Source organism: Pelophylax lessonae (assembly GCF_965119305.1).
Source record: "Pelophylax lessonae genome assembly, chromosome: 7".
NCBI classification, from domain to species: Eukaryota; Metazoa; Chordata; class Amphibia; order Anura; family Ranidae; genus Pelophylax; species Pelophylax lessonae.
This window is the reverse complement of record NC_138774.1, coordinates 261,928,567-261,953,617: the sequence shown is the minus strand read 5'-3', so window position 1 is coordinate 261,953,617 and position 25,051 is coordinate 261,928,567. Positions and strand designations below refer to the sequence as shown.

General features: G+C 42.1%; 1 protein-coding gene across 1 annotated transcript in view; it reads right to left on the bottom strand.

Moving 5' to 3' along the window:
• The window catches only part of NR5A1 (nuclear receptor subfamily 5 group A member 1), a 316,186-nt gene that overhangs the window by 108,496 nt on the left and 182,639 nt on the right, over positions 1 to 25,051 (bottom strand). Inside the window, exon 5 of the mRNA XM_082263330.1 lies at positions 8,143 to 8,262. Within this exon, the coding sequence (XP_082119456.1) occupies positions 8,143 to 8,262 (120 nt within the window). The remainder of the gene's footprint in view (positions 1 to 8,142; positions 8,263 to 25,051) is intronic.

Sequence of the window (25,051 nt, the reverse complement as noted above, 5' to 3'; positions counted from 1 at the left end):
TGACACTGGCAGGAAGGGGTTAACATTATGGGCGATCAAGGCATTAAATGTGAGCCTAGGGGAGTAATTCTAACTGGGAGGGTGTGGCTTCTGAAATGACCATAGAGACATGTGATCCTATATAGAGGGATCACATGAGCTCTGTGATCATCCCAGGGAGCAGAACGATCAGCTGTGTTTACAACAGCTGACCGTTCTTCTCTCTCAGCGGGGAACGATCGCGGGTGTCAGGCGGCAATCGGAGCTGCATGCCCGCTGCATTGGCTTCCCCACTGACGAGCGGGAGCACACCGCCGGCGGTGCACACTCGCCCCCTAGACTCCGGCGAGCGAGCGCCATACTTGTACCTGAGAGCAGCTGCCTGCCGCAGTATATCGTAAAGTGGTTAAAGTGTATTTTTTCCCAAAAAATTACATTTAAAAATCACTGCACAAATATCGTGTGACATAGAAATTTGCAACACCCAAGCTGTTGCTACATGTCCCTTGTTATTTGTATTTGTAAGAATTTTTGTAAAAAAAAATTGCAGCACTCGTCATTTTATTCTCCAGGGCTTAAAAATATGTTTGGGGGGTTTTGGTAATTTTCTAGCTAAAAGAAAAGCTGCTTTTTACATTTATGTGAAAAGTGTCAAAATGGACTTGGTAATTGCAAGTAATTAGTTAATCACAGCATACTTGTACATTATGGCACATGCACCTAACTGTTAGCCAGCCTCCAGCCCTGACAGATCAGTGCTGTCTTTCATCACTCCATCCATCACTGTGACATCCTCTTTGCCCATTAGGCCAGTAGTGATGATGTAATTTATAAACATGTGTAAATAAGACTACTTTTCCACTGCAAGTACCGGCTCGGCTCCACTCGGCACTGCTTGGCCCTGCTCGGCCCGGTTTGCTTTTCCACTGCGTGGTACGAGTCGGCACTTTTCGGCACTGTATAGGCTCTACTTGGCTCAGTTTGCTTTTCCACTAAAGTAGTAAGTGGGTGGGATTACAACGATTCTCTGACCAATCAGTGGCTAGTAGTGACAAACAATCAAGGCTGCATGCGAAGGATTGTGGGATTTGGTATAGGTACGGAACGCTTGGAACCCCAACCAAGGTTGCACTATTTAAGCGAGTCGTACCGAGCCGTACCATGTAGTGGAAAAGCGTCACCGTACCAAACCCTACAAACACGTACCATGCGGTACCATGCAGTGGAAAAGCGCCAAAGCCAGCCATACCGAGCTGTATCATGTAGTGGAAAAGCACTGCCGTACCAAACCGTACCGAACCGTTCTAACACGTACCATGCGGTACTATTCAGCTGAAAGCGCCAAAGCGAGCCAAACCGATCTGTTCCATGCAGTGGAAAAGCACCATAAGTTACATCATCTCAGCACCCAGCTCCATCATTGGAATCTCCTGAATACAGAAATGCCCAGGATTATAAACTGCTTTGCACATGTCCTGCAGGCAGTGTACACCATTAACAAATGCTAGGACAAAGGGGAAACGGTTTATTGCCGAAGAGATAACACCCGAAGAGATAACACAGAACGCAGTTTTCCAGGTCTCTAGGGGTCCAGCATAGTCCTCTGCTTTTTGCTCCAATCAATAGCATGGGTATTTCTCTGAAATATTATACAATGCTTTTATGTATAAGCAGTGGATGTAACGATAAAAATAAGACTGGAATAATGTGAAAAGGAAATATAGTATCAAATGTAGAAATAAAAAATATATAACAATCATACACAGCTTTTACGCACAATCGGCATAAGATAATGGACACAGAAACATGCAAGAATCCAGACTAATATTGGTATCTCACAGGAAGCATGCTTTATCACAATGGAGCTCCAGGATGCAGGGTTCATAAATATTCTATTAACAGAAAACAAAAAGAGCTAACTGTAGCAAGACATTTCCTTGAAAAGGGGCACTCGTGTAACACAACTAAGACACATGTTTATAGGCTGTGTACCAAAATGTAAAAGAGAAGGTATTTATGATTAATATTAAAACAAACAGTGATGAAATAGATCAATAAACTGAATACCATTCAATGTTTACATAAATGTGGATTATTTTTTGTATCTGTTTTGGTTGATTTTCCATTGTTCCGTTGATTTCCTTTTAGAACTAATGCTTCTTTGCATCCTCCATATATGATAAGACCAGCTATTTGTATCATCATGATTAGTGCCGATATTTTCGTACATTAAATTTTTTTATTTATTTATTTATTATAATTTTTTTTTACAGGTACTCTTGTGGAGGGATCTGGGGGTCTAAAAGACACCAAACCCCTCCTTTGCACTTAAAAGCATTCAAAATGCCAAGTTTGGCTGTTTTGAATGCTGTCATTTTTTTTAATTTGGCGCCGAGTACCTGGAAGTGATGTCATGAGATCACTTCCGGGTTTTTACATGGAGACCCGATCAGAGCCGAATGCGGCTTTAATTAGGTCCTCTCTTCGGCAGCCGTGCAGGCTGGTTGCCAGGGTCTCCCGGTGGGATGGGAGACCCGGGCGAGCCGCAGAAGGAGGCGGGAGCGGGGGATGTCCCCTCCCACTCCTTGTAATGACAGCCGAGCGGCTTCTCAGCCGCATCGGTTGTCATTACATTACAAGACAGCTGACCATAGGCTATGGACACCGGTACAGGGGTGATGCCTCTAGCTGCAGGCATCACTCCGGTACAAGCACTTTCCCGAAATATCCACAATATCGGTAACCTCAGGTGCCCATTCTTATATGTCAGGGAAAGTGCATATCGGCCCCGATATATCGGCTTTGCCGACAATCGGTCGATCCCTAATCATGATCTGATTATGGGGTTATTATACTAAAGGCAAGAAATGACATACAGATCCTATGGCTTATCAAACACAACATAACTAAACAAAGCACGATGACAGTTGAGACACAGGTGTTGATTTACTAAAGACAAATAGACTGTGCACTTTGCAAGTGCACTAGCACTCATTTCCCTCTGAGGTTATGAATGTGGTGAAGGATCGCTTTGTAAAAAATACCCAAACAGGTGCAAGGAAAATTTTAAAAACAGCATTTTTGCTTACACATGATTGGATGATGGCATTTAGCAGAGCTTCACCATATTCACTGGGGAAAATGGGTACCCATCACCTTACCAACTTCTCGGTGTCTGCTGCTCTTTTCTGCCAACCACTTCACTGGTTTTACCTCCTCCCATGTTTGCCTGCGGATTTCTCCAGAGTCTCTTCTATCCTCTGCTGGAATTTCCTACTGCAATTTGTCCAGCTATCTCCTGCTCAGGTAATCCCTAAAAATTCATCTCTTCTGGGACGTCTACCCTGCCTTTACCTAAAAACGGAACCTTTACCTTCAAAATGACACCCCCCCCAACCCACATAGTTAATACCTGGTGTATCACTTGCCCATCTACACCGATCACCCATAACATTATAAACCCACCATTACCCTTCAAGGCAGTGACTCCACTAGACCTCTGAAGAAATTCTGTAGTGTCTGACACAAAGCTGTCAGTTGCGGATCCTTTAAATCCTGTAAATTGTGAGGTGGGGCCTCAGTTGATCAGACTTGTTTTTCCAGCACATCCCACAGATGCTTAATTGGAATGAGATCTGAAGAATTTGGAGGCCAAGTCAACAGCTCAAACATGTTGTTGTGTTCCTCAAACCATTTTTAAATTCAACAGACCAGGCCACCATCTTACATTGCTTAGTTTCTATGCTCATACACCCATAGAAGGTGCTTTTGGCTGTGGACACAGATCAGCATGGACACCCTGACAAGTCTGCAGCTATACAGCCCCATATGCAGCAAACTGCTAACACCTTTCCATCAGAACGTGCATTGAAGTTTTCAGCAATCTGAACTACAGTAGCTCTTCTATTAGATTGAACTGCATGGGCCAGCCTTCGCTCACCACATGCATCAATGAGCCTTGGCCACCCATGAACTTGTCACTGGCTCACCTGTCTTTCTTCCTTGGACCACTTTTGGTAGGTCCTGACCACTCAGACCATAAACATCCCACAAAAGCTGCAGTTTTAGGGTTTCTCTGTATAGCCATTACAATTTGGCCCTTGCCAAAGTCACTCAAATTCTTTTGCTTGCCTATTTTTTCAGCGTTCATATTGTAAGCTCTCATGAGCTGGGTCCTTCTAATCTTTCATTGCATTGCACTGCACAACTTTAGTGTTTTCTTTTCTTTTTTTTTGTAAAGCACTGAACAAACTGCTGGTGCTATATAAATTCTTTGTTATAGTAACATTTTATACAGGATACACAGGTAACATTAGATTCACAGACTGCTATGGGTTTTAGCACTTTCAGCAGCTGATTTAATCACTTAGCGAGTATGCTGCTTCTTTATCATTAAATCCTTGCCTGTGTTCCAGTATAAAATGTCCAGTGCCATGACCACTGCCTCAGGTTTCCTATTTAAGGGTGGCTCCTTAAATAGGAGCATTACATGGAGCCACTATCACATGCAGGGACCCTGTCTCCCCACACAGTGTGCATCAATAGACACACACAGACCATAGCCCAGGAAGGTAAGTCACTTCCCTGCCCCTCCCTCTTTCTCTCCCTGCCTTCTTAAAGTTAACAGACTGACTTGAGACTGCACTGTTCAGTATTAACTTTTTCTTGTGAAGACCAGGCACTGACTTTAAAGCCTCTTTGCCCCGTGGTCTATACGGGTTTTTCTTTTTGCTTATATATGGTTTGGTTATGCCAGCTTACACATATTAGTGATGGCATTGTAGAGGAATAGTTTGTTCATTAACCTCATTTCATTATTACTTTTTGTATGTATTAATCTTCGGATCATTTATGGTCCTTTCCTGGGGTCATTTATATATATATATATATATATATATATATATATATATATATACTGTATATATATATATATATATATATATATATATATATATATATATCAGTTATGCTTAAAGGCTGCAGCAATCTATATTACTTTATATTTAATATTTTGAGATAAATAGGGGTGGTATGACATTTGTACTCAGTGAGGAATTCGATCAGAAGATAAGAACGGCTTTCAATAAAGACCGTTCTTCAGAAGTTAACCATGAAGAAGAACTCAGAAATTAGTTCAGAAACACACCCCCGACACCAAAACCCCTCCATAAGTAGCAAAACACAGGAGAGATCAGAAAATTAAAAAAAAAAAAAAAAAAAAGGGAAGAGACAAAAACAAGGAGTCAGAAAACATAAATGAAATGGAAAAAGAAGAAACACAAAGAAAAGATTTGAGTCATAAATTTATCAGATTTCCCTCTAGCACACGACATACACAATTATTACAATGAGGTATGCCCTTCTCTCCCACAAATGTTATGGAGGAATTCACAGTTTATAAGGATCTAGTTTTATATCTCCATAAAGTATATTTGCGATTCTTATATACTAGACAAGAAACCCCTGCAAGGCTTGAATCCCCTTTAGATGAAGGAGACAAAAAGATATTAGACATATTCAACTCAATACTAGATGAAAAGGAGGAATCAGAGTCTGCAGATTCCCTTTTTAGGAAATCCAAATTGAAAATCAAATCTTTAAAAATGGCCACGTTAGGGAAAAATGGTTGAGTTAATTTCTGGACATAGTCCAATCAGATCTAAGTAGGATGAATTGGACAAAATGGGGTCCTGATAATCTCTCACAAGAAGAACGTCACGCAATAAAATATTTAAGTGAAGCAAAGGATATAGTCATCAAACGCAGTCATAAAGGAGGTAATGTAGTCTTAATGAGTGTGAAATTATATGAAAAAGAAGTTAAAAGATTATTACAAGAGGACGTACAAAAGACTTGAGCAAAACCCTTTTCCCCCTTTAGTCAAAGAACTGAATAAAAAGATTAAAAATTCAAGAGAGGCAAGTTTACTCACTAAACGTGAAGCAGAATTTCTGCATATTTAGGATTACAACACACCCACCTTTTATATTATTCCAAAAGTTCCTAAATCTCTAACCAACCCTCCCAGCAGACCAATTGTCTCTGCTGTGAAAGGTCCCATGGAAAGAATAGGAAAATATCTTGACTCCCTTTTGAAAGAGATGGTAACTTAGCTAAAATCATATGTACAAGACACCAGAGAGGTATTGGAGAAAATTGCCAACTTAAAAACTGAAAACGAGGTCTGGTTGGTAGGGATAGATGTGGAATCCCTGTATACCTTGATTCCACGGAGATGGGGCCTAAAAGCAGACAGAATTTTCCTGAAAAAACACTTCCCTGACTTCAGTCACCAAAATGAGTTCCTAGAGGAATTATAAACATATGCTTTAGACAATAACTACTTTCAGTTTATGATGACCAAATGCTATCAACAAATAGTGGGAGCTTCATGGTCACCTTCATACACGTGTTTACATTTGGGTTTATGGGAAGAAGAAATTGTCTAGGTGTCACAGATGTATCAGGACCACGTACACACGTGGTTAAGATTTATTGATGACGTTCTCGTGATATGGAAAGGGGACATACATAGTCTACATGCATTCATCAATTTTTTTAATATAAATGACCGAAACATCTGCCTCACATACACGTTTGATAGAACAAAGATTTCATTTCTTGACCTTTGGATAAAAATAGAAAGTGAGCAAATAGTGACCAGTACCTATCGTAAAGATACAACTGCTAATATCCTTTTAAGGGCAGATAGTCATGACCCTCAGTGGTTAAAAGATGGTATCCCAGTAGGGCAATTTTTATGTATCAAATATAACTGCACAAAGTCTGATGACTATATACAGTAGAGTAAAGACCTTTATAAATGATTCAGAGAAAGAGGATATACCCACAATCAGCTGAGGAGAGCAAAAAGGAAAATTGGAACATGTAAAAGAGGTAACCTGCTTAAAAAGAAATTAAATAACACCCAAGGATATGATCACAATACAACACGTATAATAACACAATATGGATCTCAATGGGATACAGTTAGACAGGTCTTACAAAAAACATGGGGGATAATCACAAACACCCCAGGTTTACAAGTCGTCGTAGGCCCAGGCCCCAATATGGTGGCACAACGCACCGGAAATTTGGGAGATATTTTAATGAAGTCTGAATATGTCAGGGATAATGAAGGAACCTGGCTATCACAATTCCCTAGGGCAGGGGCATGTTCCAATTCGTGAGATGTCAGCTCTGTCCTTATGTGAACAGATCTGACTCCTTCCATGACTCATCGGGTACAATGGAATACCAGATTCGTAATCTAATTAATTGTTTTACTACAAAGGTTATTTAAATGTTAACGTGCCCGTATAATAAATTTTATATAGGCAAGACTAAGCGCCAACTAAATATTTGTTTAGGAGAACATATGTGAGAAATTAAAGAAAACAATCCTAAAAAAAACATTGGCAAAACATTTTGCACAATATCACAATAGCAAATTGGAAGGCATGAAGGTTCAAGGTATTTATGTGTTGAATTTGTCCCCAAGAAGAGGTGATTTTAATCAGATCTTGTTGCAAAAGGAGAAGTGGTGGATTTACCATTTAAAATCTCTTGCACCCCAAGGATTAAATACAGAAATGAATCTTCAGGTGTTCCTGGAATAAAAGGTGGTGTATATATAACTTATTTGGACATAATATCTCCTTTTGTAATTTAATGATCTAATAGAGCTCTGAAGGTGAATAGCTTAACATCTTTTTTGGTACCTTTTTTGGTACCTTTTTTGGTATGAATTTCATCTTCACCTTCGTAGGGAGACAATTACTTCACATAGATACACCCATGTCACACATTGCACCTAAATTGCTTATTTGTCTCAATATGTCCTCTGTGATTGTTTGTTGACATGTGATTGGTTACATTAGGTAGCACAGACTAGAACAATTCTTTGCATGAATGAGACAGATGGAGTAAAGAAATAGTTTGTTACCCTTAACAGTGACACAAATATCTTTTTCCATTTTTTCACCTGTGCTAGAAATGGGAATGTCATGTAAAATCATGATATGCTTGCTATAAACAGGCACTCTTTTGTTTCATCGAGCATTCGTTAATTCACTCATGTTGCGTAATTTGCTATGCAATAATGCTTCAACAGCTTTTCATTATCTAGTTAGCAGTAAGTAATAAAATGTATTTCTTGCTTACCTCCTGTCCAGTTACTAGCAGAATACTGTTCTCTTTACTATGCTGCATTTGTCGGTAGATGTGGTCAAACACCAGAAGCTCGCTCCAGCAATTCTGCAGTAAAATCATCTGGTCACTCACCTAAGAAAAAGGGACATATATATATACATACTGTATTAATAGGGGTACTTATAACATCCACCTTTTATTCATATTATTTATTCATATCATTTAAACTTTTTATTTTTATTTTTTTAAGCAAAGTAAACTTAGTATTCATCTAAATCTATTCTGTACACAGAATGACACAGTGTTTTTACTGCAATAGTAATAGCATTGTAAACCTGTAAAATTGGAAATAAACTCCCTAATATACTTGCCTCCACCTTTCAACAAAGTGGCAGTTATTACAGGGGCAGACTGGAAACTTTCAGCCCAGGGGGCAAGTACAAACCAGAGGCCAATGGAGCAGCGACTCGGCCCCCTTCCCAATTCCCCATCTTCCTGCTCTCCTCCTGACCCTCATTCCAGGCTGAAGCTCTGCTCCCGGTACTTTCTACTCACAGGCTGAATCACAGTTCCCAACCTGGCCAGTTGGGGGGAGCTGGGACAGCTTGGTTGGGGGCTGGCCGGGGGGAGGAGACTCTCCAGTGGGGCATGGAACCGGCCTCTGCTCAGAAATAGTTTACACCATCCATGCAGGGGGGGGGGGGGGGTTGCGCTCTGTCCTTGTCTTCATCCCACACTCAGTATGTCAGTGGTGGGGAATTTTTACTACTCTTCACCAGGAATCCTTTGGGCATGTCTGTGACAGAAGCAGTGCAGCCTTTTTACGTGGCATCATAGTGGCCCTGGGTGCAAGTGCCCCCCTGGCCCAGTCTTCCCCTTGTTATGTCCCTCTCCACCCATCTTCTCCTCAGGGGCTGGGTTTTTGGCCTCTTGATTGGCCGACAAGGGATGGCACAATCCCATGGGTATTTGCACAGGAGTCAGTCATTCTTGCACAGCCTGAGTGTGCTGGCAATGCATGCTGAGCTGCACATGCACAACGCAATGCATTTAGTAAAGTACACTTAGTTGAAAACTGTGAGCAGGCAGCTAAGTATATAACACTGAAGAAGAGACATGGCAAGTCTCTTTTGCAAAAAAAAAAGTGTTAGCTCACAGTTTTCGAAAAGTTTCTAGGTTCACTTCTTTAAAGAATGAATCAATTGGCAGGATCAACAAATAATGTGTTAAGGGGTGCTGTGTTATTGCTACTGTCAGACTGTTATATGCCATTTTTTTAATTTGTTCATAGTTCTACTTGAAGTCTAGCCTCAATCCAAAGTGTGGTTTCTGTCTCTTTTATCTTCCCTCTGCTATCTGCATTAGTCACTTCTGACAGGTTATCTCAAGACCAAAGAATCTTGGGAGTTGACCCCGCACCCTCTAGCACACATAAGGTGAATGGCAGCCTCAGCTGTGAATGTTATCCTATGAAACTGTGCAGCATTGGTTGTGTTCCTTTCCTCCAGATTACACTCAGCTCCTTGCTCTATACTTTGCAGTGTGTGGTGTCAGATCCTCACCTCCTGCCTGCTGGATCTGAGAAATAGCCTTTGATGTATGTGTTTTAGGTGACCATGGAGAAGAGAGGGCTGCAGATATACAGGCACAACTTGTATAGAAGGATTTGTTCCATCTCTGTATTATGGAGGCCAGTCACTTCAGTGGGTGTATGTAAGGGTTTAACAAGCACTTTAAAGTCCAGTCTTACTTTTAAAATGTGATGTTTCTATAAAGTTTTTTATTTTTAGGAAGGGCTCTTTAACAACGGTGCATTAAAGCAGTGTTTCTCAACTTCGGTCCTCAGGGCACACTAACAGGCCAGGTTTACAAGAAACCAGGGCTTTTTTTCAGCTGGAACGCGGGGGAACGCAGTTCAGGCACCTCCAGAACTGAATGTATGTAATGGCGAGGGGTGCTGGGGTGTGCTGGAGGGTCTATTGATGCTGGCTAATAGGGAATCTCTTGTTGCTGGAGGGGATCTATTTTTGCAGAGGATAGGGGTCTATTAATGCTGGGGAGGTCTTCTGTTGCTCATGGGGGATTTATTATTGCTGGGGTGGGTCTTATGTTGCTGGTGGGTCAGTTGTTGCTGGGAGGGATTTATTGTTGAGGTAGGGGTCTATGTTGCTGGCTGCTGGAGGGTCTATTGATGCTGGCTACTGGGGAATCTAGTGTTGCTGGAGGGGATCTATTAGCTGCTGGAGGGGATCTATTTGCGCAGAGGGTTGCTGGGGAAGTCTGTTGTTGCTGGTGGGGTATCATGTTGCCGGGAATCAATCATTGCTTTAAGGGATCTAATGTTGAGGGATGGGTCTAATGCTGCTGGCTGCTGGAGAATCTATTGAGGCTGGATGTTGGAAGTCCATTGTTGCAGGGGTGGATCTATTGTCACTGGGGTTTCCATTGTTTCTAGATCTATTATATTTCCTTTCTTATTATTGTTAATGCTCTAAAAGGGGTGGTACTGGGAGGTGGGTAGGAGGTGAAACCTAGGAACAATGCTCAGAGGTGGGGTAGGGGATGGAGTCAAGGGGTGACTCAGAAGGGAGGAGTTCCTGCACCTATTCTCTGAGAAAAAAAGCCCTGCAAGAAACTGAAATACATCACAGGTGACATAATTTGCTGCTCAGTGATTGCAGTATTCTAGTCTGCATCTCCCCAAGGTAATACCTAAAATCTGGTCTCTTAGTGTGCCCTGAAGACCGAAGTTGAGAAACACTGCATTAATGCACGTGCAGCTTTAGGCTGCTTTCGCTTTTTGTGTGCATTAAGCCACATTCTCCATAGGTAATCACTGGCTGTGCGAACACCTACCAAAAATATCTGTGGCTGCTGACAGCCTGTTATTGCACTGTATGGGCTCAGCAGTCACAGCTATCCACTCACAGCTGTCAAATCCAGCAGCAAGAATCAGTAGATTCTTAACACTGGGTTTTGCCCAGTGGCTACACGCCCATGCGAAAGCAGCCTAAATGAGCATTTTGGATATGTGGCACAGGCATTCAGATCAAATCAGGCGACACTCCTTAACCGCTTGCCGACTGCTCACAGTATATTTACTGCGGCAGTCAGCCCCTCACAGGCAGAGTGACGTAGGTCTACGTCGCTCGCCTGTGAGGCTCTGGGGAGCGAGCGCGCGCCCCCGGAGGCGTGCTCCCGCTCCTGCGCGGTCACGGACCCCCCGCGCGTGTGACCAGCGGACCCGATGTCCGCCGGTCACTCGGCGATCGGCGGGGGAGAGGGAGAATGTCAGGCAGCTTGTGTAAACAAGCCACCTGTCATTCTCCTCGCTGTAAAAACACTGATCACTCGGATCTAGTATGTAGATCCGTTGATCAGTGTCCTTACAGCTCAAGCCACAGCCAATCACAGTAGAAAGCATGCCCCTAGGGATACACACAGCCCCTCCCTCCCAAATAAAGTTAACCCCTTCACTACCAGTGTATTTTTACAGTAACAGTGCATATGTATAGCACTGATTACTGTAGAAATGTCACTGGTAACCCCAAAAGTGTCAAAAATGTCAGTCAAGGGTCCGATCTGTCCGCCGCAATGTCACAGTACCGCAAAAAAAATCGCAGATCGCCGCCATTACGCGTTAAAAAAAAAAAACAACAAAAATGACAAAAATCTTTCCCTTTGTTAGTAAACGCGATAACTTTTGCGCAAACCAATCAAAATACGCTTTTTGCGATTTTTTTTACCAAACATATGTAGCATAAAACAAATTGGCCGAAAATGTTAAAAAATTTTGATTTTTACATTTTTTTTGGGGGAATTTCATATAAAAAAATGTGAAAAATATTGTTATTTTTGCAAAATGTACGCTCTTTTTTTGTTTATAGCGCAAAAAGTAAAAATCGCACGGGTGATCAAATACCACCAAAAGAAAGCTCTGTTTGTGGGAAAAAAAAAGGACGTCAAATTCGTTTAGGTACAGCGTTGCACGACTGCGCAATTGTCCGTTAAAGTCACGCAGTGCCGAATCGCAAAATACCCCCTGGTCGTTTAGCAGGAAAATCCTCCGGGGCTTAAGTGGTTAAACGTCCTGTGAGATATGTTTTTTTAGTCACATTTACAGTGCAAGTGCGATACACTTGTGGTGCATTTTAACAGATGTAAATGGTGGCGGTTTCAATGCTTGCAAATGCCTGTTGAACTCTGAAGGCAACGTTATTCTTGCCTCACTGTGACGCGATGGAAATACTCCTCTATCTACTCCCTATTTTAGCAATTTTGAGTTGCATTGGCATGTAAAACATGACCCCGCTGCCTACTTTATTGGCTGCATAACATATTCCAAATAGTGCTCCAAACTAATTGTTAGAAGCCTTTCCCTGGAAGCATACTGGAAAATCAGACCGCTGAGTTCAGTGTAAGACCATCAGTCTGGATCCTAGTGGCCTGTCATAATAAATGTGCCCCAGTCAACAGTCCTCTTGCTGCCTGAGCAGCATTGTTGAAGAAGACATGTTTGTCAACATCAAAAACACTAGCGTAGTTTTGTTTCAAGTTCTGAGCACTATTACCGAAAAAATACTTTTTTTAATTGCAGGAAGGGCATTTTCTTAGAAAATAGGTGCAGGAACTCAACCACGACCCACCAAAACCCAAATAGTAGGTGTGGTCCAATTTCACAAACATTGGGAGGGTCTTAAAAGGGCATTAAATACAAGGAGTGCATTACGTACATAGTGCAGAGTTCAGGGGTGTGCTACACACAGAGCTTAGAGCTCAACCTTTTTTCACAGCTGCTTACCTCTGCATTCCCCATCCACATCTCACCTTCACCCCTCTTCAGCTCTAACCCCTGCATAAAAACTGCCCCCAACTCCCCCTTCCCTCTTAACCACTTGCCGACTGCCTAACGCCGATCTACCTCGGCAGTCAGCCCCTCATAGGCAAAGTGACGTAGGGCTACGTCACTAGCTTGTGAGGGTCTAGGGAGCGAGCGCGCGCCCCCGGAGGCGCGCTCCCGCTCCCGCGTGGTCACGGACCCCCGCGCGCGTGTGACCAGCGGACCCGATGTCCGCCGGTCACTCGGCGATCGGCGGGGGAGAGGGAGAATGTCAGGCAGCTTGTGTAAACAAGCCACCTGTCATTCTCCTCACTGTAAAAACACTGATCACTCGGATCTAGTATGTAGATCCGTTGATCAGTGTCCTTACAGCTCAAGCCACAGCCAATCACAGTAGAAAGCACGCCCCTACGGATACACACAGCCCCTCCCTCCCAAATAAAGTTAACCCCTTCACAACCAGTGTATTTTTACAGTAACAGTGCATATGTATAGCACTGATTACTGTAGAAATGTCACTGGTAACCCCAAAAGTGTCACAAATGTCAGTCAAGGGTCCGATCTGTCCGCCCCAATGTCGCAGTACCGCAAAAAAAAACGCAGATCGCCGCCATTACGCGTTAAAAAAAAAACAACAAAAATGACAAAAATCTTTCCCTTTGTTAGTAAACGCGATAACTTTTGCGCAAACCAATCAAAATACGCTTTTTGCGATTTTTTTTACCAAACATATGTAGCATAAAACAAATTGGCCGAAAATTTTAAAAAATTTTGATTTTTACTTTTTTTTGGGGGGGAATTTCATATAAAAAAATGTGAAAAATATTGTTATTTTTGCAAAATTGACGCTCTTTTTTTGTTTATAGCGCATGATCAAAAAATCTCACAGGTGATCAAATACCACCAAAAGAAAGCTCTGTTTGTGGGAAAAAAAGGACGTCAAATTCGTTTAGGTACAGCGTCGCACGACCGCGCAATTGTCCGTTAAAATCACGCAGTGCCGAATCGCAAAATACCCCCTGGTCAGGAAGGGGGTAAAATCTTCCGGGGCTTAAGTGGTTAAAAGCTCCATTATCTTCCACATGTCTTAGTTGTGTTGCTGCATTAAGCTGAAGCACCCAGCTGGCTCTTGTACCTCCCGCACACTGTAAGTGGCTCTGCCTCTTTTACTTGCAGGGAGGTCATCCAATAGGGGTGTCAGCATTCGCACTGCACCCTAGGCATCTGCATCTCCCTTGCCCCCATCCTGAACTCAATGGGAGCCACTGGGAGACAAGCTACCCCTTGTAAACACATAAGCCGGACTTCTGTTTTTCAAGTGATAATGGTGAGCAGGGAGCAGAGGGCCATAGCCAGAGTTGGTTGAACTGAGTTCCACCAAGTTCCAGCTGAAAAAAAAAACCCTGATTGCAGCCATTAACAACAATAAAATGTACAATTGTTTTTTTTTTTTAAACTGTCACAAGACATATATTAAATGGAGGGTGCCAGGGGCGTAACTACAGGGGTTGCAGAGGTTGCAATTGCAACCGGGCCCCATGCTCCAGGGGGCCTGTGTGGCTCCCCTGTACACCTGGATAGGAGGGGCGGTGGGGGCAGCATGTAGAGAAATCACTGTCCTCCTTTTTCCTCCTGTAGCTGCAGGAGGAAAATGGAGGAGATTGGTTCCATTGTATGCTGCCCCCGCCACTCCTCCTATCCAGGTCACTTGTGTTCTGCTGTCTCTGGGTCCCCTGTGTGCTCCCCTGGTTACCCCCCCACCCCCACTGTGCTCCCTTCCCTCTCCTGCCAGCTGCTGCAGGGGATGTGTCACAATAAAGAACCAGGAAGGGGTTGGTAAATATGTAATTTACCAGCTCCTTCCTTTTCTGAATGGACAGAGTCATAGTCAGTGACATTGTAAAAAAATTAAATAAAATGATAAAATACCAAAAAATAAAAACTACTGACACCAGTGGGTGAACTTCCAGGATCGCAAAGGTCACACTTGCAACCGAGCCCTGGCATTCCACCACCGTGGAGAGGTCCCAAGATGGCAGGAAGGGGGCCCACTGCAGAACTTGTGAAAGGGTCCCGCTGCGGGACCGTAATAAAGGGCCCCCGCAACAAGAGTAAAGGGCCCCAGGATCAGTGGGAAGAGCCCCAGGCTTGAAGGGAAGGGGCCGCGGCCAGGTGTCCGGGGGGCCCTTCATGGTTTCTTGCACCGGGGCCCTGAAGGTTCTAGTTACGCCTCTGGAGGGTGCCATTGCTAAACTCTCCTTGAACAAACGCTAGTTGCCTGGATCACATGTTGACCCATCTTGTGTCAATACATTGAGTCACTTTTTCAAAGTCGTATGTTATAAGGACTTCTAACTGACTGCATATTTGTTCTCAGAAAGAACCAAAGCTGGTCAGGTTATTATAAATAGCATTTCCATTATTGTGTAATTTAATAAACACCAAAAGCTATTGACTGAATTATCAGTGTCATCTGTGGCTCTTTGTCATAATGAACCATCTCTACAATCCAGCTATTTAACTTTGTTTCCTTACATCTGTATCTAGGCTTCTTTGAATTGTATAAGTTGTTAACCTTGTGAGCCAAGAACAGATATAACAAACAAAATGACAGTTTGACTGTACATAAAAGGGGAACAATAAACTGGGAGGTTGACTTACTAAATGCAAATATACTGTGCACTACAAGTGCACTTCAAGTGCATTTGTTCTAGATCTGAGGAGATGCTCTGAAATGAGGGGAAGCTCTGCTGATTTCTATCATCCAATCAAATACAAGTAAAAATACAGTTTTTTTTTATTTTCCTTGCATGTGATGAAGTATTCTTTGCAAAGTAAAGCTTTACTTCATTTTCTAAGCTAAGTAAGCTAAGCTATATAAGTAGAATCTTGTCCTCTGCCACAAGGTTTCCGATAAACTTATACTTAAGAAGATAGTACTAATCTATTTAGTATTAAGAACGAGTTATTTATTCAAGACGTTAACCACTTTAACCGCTTGCCAACTGCTCACAGTATATTTACTGCGGCAGTCAGCCCCTCACAGGCAGAGCGACGTAGGTCTACGTCGCTAGCCTGTGAGGCTCTGGGGAGCGAGCGCGCGCCCACGGAGGCGCGCTCCCGCTCCCACGCGGTCACGGACCCCCGCGCGCGTGTGACCGGCGGACCCGATGTCCGCCGGTCACTCGGCGATCGTCGGGGGGAGAGGGAGAAAGTCAGGCGGCTTGTGTAAACAAGCCACCTGTCATTCTCCCCGGTGTAGAAACACTGATCACACGGTTCTACAATATAGGACCGTTGATCAGTGTTCCTACAGCTCAAGCCACAGCCAATCACAGTAAGAATCACGCCCCTAGGGACAAACACAGCCCCTCCCTCTCAAATAAAGTTAACCCCTTCACTTCCAGTGTATTTTTACAGTAACAGTGCATATGTATAGCACTGATTACTGTAGAAATGTCACTGGTAACCCCAAAAGTGTCAAAAATGTCAGTCAAGGGTCCGATCTGTCCGCCACAATGTTGCAGTACCGCAAAAAAATCGCAGATCGCCGCTATTACGCGTTAAAAAAAAAACAACAAAAACGACAAAAATATTTCCATTTGTTAGTAAACGCGATAACTTTTGCGCAAACCAATAAAAATACGCTTTTTGCGATTTTTTTTACCAAACATATGTAGCATAAAACAAATTGGCCGAAAATGTTAAAAAATTTCGATTTTTACATTTTTTTGGGGGGGAATTTCATATAAAAAAATGTGAAAAATATTGTTATTTTTGCAAAATGTACGCTCTTTTTTTGTTTATAGCGCATGATCAAAAAATCGCACAGGTGATCAAATACCACCAAAAGAAAGCTCTGTTTGTGGGAAGAAAAGGACGTCAAATTAGTTTAGGTACAGCGTCGCACGACCGCGCAATTGTCTGTTAAAGTCACGCAGTGCCGAATCGCAAATCGATTTTTATTTTTTGCGCTATAAACAACAAAACAACGACAATTTTGAAAAAATTTATGTTTTTCACATTCTGCTATACAGGTCCCTCTTAAAAAATTAGCATATTGTGATAAAGTTCATTATTTTCTGTAATGTACTGATAAACATTAGACTTTCATATATTTTAGATTCATTACACACAACTGAAGTAGTGCAAGCCTTTTATTGTTTTAATATTGATGATTTTGGCATACAGCTCATGAAAACCCAAAATTCCTATCTCAAAAAATTAGCATATCATGAAAAGGTTCTCTAAACGAACTATTAACCTAATCATCTGAATCAACTAATTAACTCTAAACACCTGCAAAAGATTCCTGAGGCTTTTAAAAACTCCCAGCCTGGTTCATTACTCAAAACCGCAATCATGGGTAAGACTGCCGACCTGACTGCTGTCCAGAAGCCCATCATTGACACCCTCAAGCAAGAGGGTAAGACACAGAAAGACATTTCTGAACGAACAGGCTGTTCCCAGAGTGCTGTATCAAGGCACCTCAGTGGGAAGTCTGTGGGAAGGAAAAAGTGTGGCAGAAAACGCTGCACAACGAGAAGAGGTGACCGGACTCTGAGGAAGATTGTGGAGAAGGACCGATTCCAGACCTTGGGGGACCTGCGGAAGCAGTGGACTGAGTCTGGAGTAGAAACATCTAGAGCCACCGTGTACAGGCGTGTGCAGGAAATGGGCTACAGGTGCCGCATTCCCCAGGTCAAGCCACTTTTGAACCAGAAACAGCAGCAGAAGCGCCTGACCTGGGCTACAGAGAAGCAGCACTGGACTGTTGCTCAGTGGTCCAAAGTACTTTTTTCGGATGAAAGCAAATTTTGCTTGTCATTCGGAAATCAAGGTGCCAGAGTCTGGAGGAAGACTGGGGAGAGGGAAATGCCAAAATGCCTGAAGTCCAGTGTCAAGTACCCACAGTCAGTGATGGTCTGGGGTGCCATGTCAGCTGCTGGTGTTGGTCCACTGTGTTTTATCAAGGGCAGGGTCAATGCAGCTAGCTATCAGGAGATTTTGGAGCACTTCATGCTTCCATCTGCTGAAAAGCTTTATGGAGATGAAGATTTCATTTTTCAGCACGACCTGGCACCTGCTCACAGTGCCAAAACCACTGGTAAATGGTTTACTGACCATGGTATTACTGTGCTCAATTGGCCTGCCAACTCTCCTGACCTGAACCCCATAGAGAATCTGTGGGATGTTGTGAAGAGAAAGTTGAGAGACGCAAGACCCAACAATCTGGATGAGCTCAAGGCCGCTATCGAAGCATCCTGGGCCTCCATAACACCTCAGCAGTGCCACAGGCTGATTGCCTCCATGCCACGCGGCATTTAAGCAGTCATTTCTGCAAAAGGATTCCTGACCAAGTATTGAGTGCATAACTGAACATAATTATTTGAAGGTTGACTTTTTTTGGATTAAAAACACTTTTTTTTTTATTGGTCGGATGAAATATGCTAATTTTTTGAGATAGGAATTTTGGTTTTTCATGAGCTGTATGCCAAAATCATCAATATTAAAACAATAAAAGGCTTGCACTACTTCAGTTGTGTGTAATGAATTTAAAATATATGAAAGTCTAAGGTTTATCAGTACATTACAGAAAATAATGAACTTTATCACAATATGCTAAGTTTTTGAGAGGGACCTGTATAATATTCTCAAAAAAAAAAAAAAATTAAAAATCAAAATGTTTTAACATTTTAGGCCAATTTTTTTTCTGCTACATATTTTTGGTAAATATTTGGCAATAAGCGTATTTTGATTGGTTTGCGCAAAAGTTATTGCGTCTACTAACTACGGGCTAGATTTATGTCATTTTTATTGTTTTTTTCTTTTACTAGTAACGGGGGCGATCTGCGGTTTTTTGTGGGACTGCGATCGGACCCCTAACTGACATTTTTGACACTTTTGGGGGTACCAGTGACATTACTACAGTAATCAGTGCTAAAAATATGCACTGTTACTGTAATAATGCAATTGGCAGGGAAGGGGTTAACCCTGTGGGTGATCAGTGGGTTAAATGTGAGCCTAGGGGAGTAATTCTAACTGTGGGGAGGCGTGGATTCTGAAATGACCATCGAGACATGTGACCCTATATAGAAGGATCACATTGGCTCTATGATTATTTCAGGGAGAACAGTCAGCTGTGTTTACAACAGCTGCCCGTCCTTCTCCCTCAGCGGGGGGGCAATCGCGGGTGTCAGGCGGCAATCGGAGCCGCCTGACCCATGCATTGGCTTCCCCACTGCCGATTGGGGGCGGGAGCGATTGGAGGCGCCCGTTTGCCCCCTAGCTTCCCGCGCGTGACTGACGTAGGTCTACGTCGATTTGCGCAGGAGAGCCACCCTGCCACAGTAAAAATGCGGGTGGTGGTCGGGAAGTGGTTAAATGAATCTCAAAGTCTTCATTGCATATGGAAAATGAACTTTATTTTAGGGATACAGCATTCCCCTAAAATATCTGAGATAATCCCATGCAGTACAGTACAGTCATTCGGGAAAGGTACTTCTCTGCAGAATCTAAGGGGTTACATAGTTAGGTTGAAAAAAGACACAAGTCTATCAAATTCTACCAATAAGAAAAAAAAACACAATGAGGGTAATATACCAAAACTGGTGTACACAGAATCTAGTTCAGCTGTACATAGTAACCAATCAGCTTCTAGGCTTTAGGTTGGGTTCACACTGCTCCACCTTGGAAGTCGGACAACTTCTGATCCATCTTTGCCCTACAACTTCATGTCGAACTTCCATGCGAGTTAAGTGAATTGGATCCGACTTTAAACTAAGCATAACAGGCCCTTTGAGTCTGGTATAATCTTGAGGAGGGAACCCCACACCTAAAAAAATAAAAAAGGATTGGGTTCCCCCAAAATCCATACTAGACCTTTATTCGAGCCCGACAGGTCAGGAAGGGGTCTGGACGAGCGAGTGCCCCCTCCTGGACCATACCAGGCTACATGCCTTGTCCCTATGTTGATGGGGGAAAGAGTCCAACAGCCCCAGGCACAACAGGTTTTTGTCAGAGTCCTTTATTAAAAATGAAGAATGTCCCCCGTCTTAGCTCCAAAGTGTTTTCTTTCTCCGGTGATGTCCACTCCCTCTGGTCTTCTCCCTTTGGTTCTTCACCCTCTGCTGAGGTCTTCTACTTCTGGTTCTTCCTCTACCTGGGACATGATGGGGCAGTGACGTCACAAGGGGGGCAGGATCTCCAGTTAATGTCACTGGATGGCTATGCCCTATGGCTATAGGAAAAATGGCAGACAATGGAGCTAACACAAAGGCGGGAGCTAGCGTCGGAAGAATACATCAGTGGAGGTAGAAGAACCAGCAGGAGAACCAGAGGAAGAAGACATCAGTGGAGAGAGAAGAAACAGAAGGAGAAGAACTGGAGGGAGAAGATATCACCAGGGAAAGAAGACACGTTGGAGCTACAATGGGGGACATTCTTCATTTTTAATAAAGGACTTTGACAAAAACCTGTGTACTGTTTTTATTTATTTTTTTACACTTTTTTGGGTCATTAACCTTCCTAGCGGTATTCCCGAGTGTGGCTCAGGGTTAAATTGCAGTGCCAAAAGCGGTAACCCCGAGCCACACTCGGGGTACCGCTAGGAAGATCGCTGGATCCTGGTAGAGGGGTTACTTACCTTGTCACCTGGATCCAGCAATGTATCCCGGCAGTGTGTGGCGGCGGATCTTCCTCCCAATGCTCTCTGTGCCCCGGCTTCCCTCTCCTGCGATGTGATGTTCGTAGGGGGGTGGAACCGGCGGCAAATTCAAATGTAAAACACACCAAACACACTGATACAATGCAAAATAAAATAAATTCACATTAGTTTGCCCCCCAGTGCCCTTTCCTGCAGTTTTACTGTACTTTTTATGTAATATATATATATATATATATATATATATATATATATATATATAATATGTATACGTATATATATATATATATATATATATATATACAGTGTATATATATATATATATATATATATATATATATGTATACATGCATACATACGTACTTATTTATAGTTTTTTATTATATTATAATTTATGATTTTGTGTTTCAAACTTTATCATACCCGAGATGTTATAAAGACGAACGCACAGTAAAAAAAAAAATCATATGTAAATAGTTGGTTTGGGCTGCTCGTTCTTAAGAATTACATGCAAAATAATGGTACCGCTTTCAGCACCTAAAATCTGAAAGAATCATACCGCCAGGGAGGTTAAGAGGAAGAGGTACAATATACCCCATACTCATTCACATTGGGGGGCCAGAGCTGGGGGCCCTCTTGTTAAAGGGGGCTTCCTGATTCCGATAATCCCCCTGCTCACATACCCCCACAACCACCGGCCAGGGTTGTGAGGATAAGGGCCCTTGCCCCCATCAACAATTTGGACAAGGTGCACTGGGATGGAGGGCGCAGGGCCCCCCCCCTACCCCAAAGCACCCATCCCCCATCTTGAGGTCATGTGGCCTGGTATGGCCTAGGGGGGCTCACTCACCCCCTCCTTTCCTGACCTGTCGGACTGCATGCTTGGATAAGAGTCTGGTATTGTCCTGGGGGAGACCCCATGCTGTTTTTTTTTTTGGCATGGGGGGTTACTCCTAAAATCCATACCAGACTCAAAGGGCCTGGTAAGGAATTGGAGGTAACCCAATGCCATTTTTAAACAATATTTTGGCGTGGGGTTCCCCTTTAGGATCTTCAGAGCACAAGTCACATGCCACAAGTCGTATCAGTTAAGATGATGATCCGACTAGGATGTGACTAAAGCCCCGTACACACGTACCGATAGTCGGCCGAACGATCGGCCGTCTTTTGTCCAGTGTTGTTTGTTGGTTGAAATGTGTTCTAGACTTGCACTGGACTTTTGTTGGCCGACAGAAACCAACTTCAGAAGTGATGTCATGTGCTGGTTTACTTTCCGTGTGTTTTTTCTTCTCTGAGCATGCCCAGTCTTGCTCATCTGACTGTTGTCGGCCGAAATCTGTACTGCCTGACGAACAATTCGGCCGTTCTGGTGACGGCCAACAAAAATTTTATAGCATGCATGCCAGATTTTGTTCGGCCGAATATTTACGGCCGACAATCGGTACGTGTGTACGGTGCTTTACATTCAAATCAATGGGCTGAAATTGTGCCCAAGTCGGAACAAAGTAGAACAGGAACCTTTTTTAAAGTCGGACTGACACAAATAGGACCAGTTAAGTCTGCTCTAGTAGGGAAATATTGATCAATACACGTCATGCGACATGTGCTCCTAAAGTCGAAGCGTCTGTTGAACCAGTGTGAACCGGGCCTTATTGTCAAAGCTTAATTGAACAAGCTGAAGTTAGAATCTGATTGATTACTATATACAGCTGCACCAGATTCTGTGTGCACCGGTTTTAGCAAATCTTCCCTAAAGAGTGCCTCTTTGTCCTCTGTAATGACCTTAAAATTAATAATTCTACACCAAGTTCACTATATGGACCATTTGTGTATATATACAGTACATGGTGATCATACATATCCCTTCTTATTTGCCTCTTCTCAAGAGAGATTACATTTCGTTCAGTTATTCTTTCTCCATAGCTGAGCTCCTCCATGCCTCTTAGCAGTTTGGTTGCCCTTCTCCGCACTTTCTCCAATTTGCTGATATCCTTGTCATGAACAGGTACCCAAAACTGAACTGCATATTCCAGAGGAGGTCTTACTAAGGGTTTGTACCGGAGAAAAACTATGCCTCTCTCTCTCTATCTCTGGAGTCAGTTTTGATGCAAGAAAATATTTTGCTAGCTTTAAAATCTGCAGCTTAACATTGCATGCTATCATTAAGTCTATGATCAACTAGAACACCCAGATCCATCTCCACCATTGATTCCCCAAGCTGTCCTCCTCCAATGTATAATGCAGGCATGTTTTTAGCTCCAAGTGCATAACTTTACTTTTATCAACATTAACAGGGTTACATCAGACAAACCAAAGTATGTTTTTTTAATGTTTTTTTTATCACCAGCATTCATGTTATCTCAGTCTTTTAAACAAAATTAAAAGCAGACGTTATTATCACTTTTCCTAATATTAAGTACGAGTAAATCTCATTTTTATGCATTCTAAAAAAATTGACAGACCAAAATCATGTTAACATAGAATAAAGGCTATAACTAGAATATACTTTATATTAATATTAAGATGCTAGAACTACAGAAGTGTGTTGATGATAGTAGTCCTTCAAGTACTTTCACTTTTGCTGGTGCTCTGTAGACACTGGGTAGTCCCAATTTTAACTGCTATGTGTTAGGGTTGAAAAACAATGAGTTTCACTTTATAGAAGCACTAGAGATAATCAAAACTTTTACAATCTTCTCCCCTATGGTCTATTTGGGGGATAAATATCATTTGAAGTTTGCAAACTTTCAAACTATAGACTGATATAGGATTAAAATGATTTGTTTTGAGAAAAACATTTTAAAAACGCTTTCTACAGAGACCTCCAAAACATCACAATCTGTTTAACATGACCAAATTAAATTTCCTAATATAAATATGATAGGGGGAAAGATATTTTCAGAGCGCATCAGGGTAAATTTATATTTGTATTGGTATTAGCCTTGGTGCTATCAGCTTCTTAGACTGCGCAGGGAGGCAGATAATGAAGATTTAGACAAAATAGAGAATTATTGTGTGTGTCAGTCCATAAGAGACTGAAGCTATTAATGATAAATCAATGTCTACCCCACCACATCCTTCAACTTTTTTTTTTGGCCAAGTCAGTGATTAAAACCTCACGCTTTTTGTAGATGCTATTTTGTGAACACTAAAAGGAACCAAGAAAATCCCTACCTATACTTTTCTTTACTATGGATATCTTAAGACCTCTGCCTGGAATTTCAGTCAGTGCAAATATGTTGGAAGCAATTAATATTAATATTTCACCATCTATTTTTCAGATATCCCCCCACACTTTTAAAATGTACGTGATGGCAAGATAGGAACAGTTATCTCCCCCCTATTAAAGACTTTTCATATGGATCTGATAATGGGCTTAATTTTCCATTTCATGATTTTGTAGAATTTATACTTTAAAAAATGAATGCGTTACCTACCTAATTTTGTCTTTACTAATTACATTAGTAATTAGTAAGGACAAAATTAGGTAGGTAACGCATTCATTTTTTTTTTTTTTCATTTCATTTTTTTTTGTCCTTACTAATTTTTTTTTTTTGTATATCAGTCCATAGTTTGAAAGTTTGCAAACTTCAAATGATATTTATCCTCCAAATAGACCATAGGGGAGAAGATTGTAAAAGTTTTTATTATCTCTAGTGCTTCTATAAAGTGAAACTCATTGTTTTTCAACCCTAACACATAGCAGTTAAAATTGGGACTACCCAGTGTCTACAGAGCACCAGCAAAAGTGAAAGTACTTGAAGGACTACTATCATCAACACACTTCTGTAGTTCTAGCATCTTAATATTAATATAAAGTATATTCTAGTTATAGCCTTTATTCTATGTTAGCATGATTTTGGTCTGTCAAGTTTTTCAGAATGCATAAAAATGAGATTTACTTGTACTTAATATTAGGAAAAGTGATAATAACTTCTGCATTTAATTTTTTTTAAAAGACTGAGATAACATGAATGCTGGTGATAAAAAACCATAAAAAAACATACTTTGGTTTGTCTGACGTAACCCTGTTAATGTTGGTAAAAGTAAAGTTATGCACTTGGAGCTAAAAACATGCCTGCATTATACATTGGAGGAGGACAGCTTGGGGAATCAATGGTGGAGATGGATCTGGGTGTTCTAGTTGATCATAGCCTTGATAATAGCATGCAATCTTAAGCTGCAGATTTTAAAGCTAGCAAAATATTTTCTTGCATCAAAAGTGACTCCAGAGATAGAGAGAGAGGCATAGTTTTTCTCCTGTACAAACCCTTAGTAAGACCTCATCTGGAATATGCAGTTCAGTTTTGGGTACCTGTTCACGACAAGGATATCAGCAAATTGGAGAAAGTGCGGAGAAGGGCAAACAAACTGCTAAGAGGCATGGAGGAGCTCAGCTAACCTTATTCTTGCGGGGC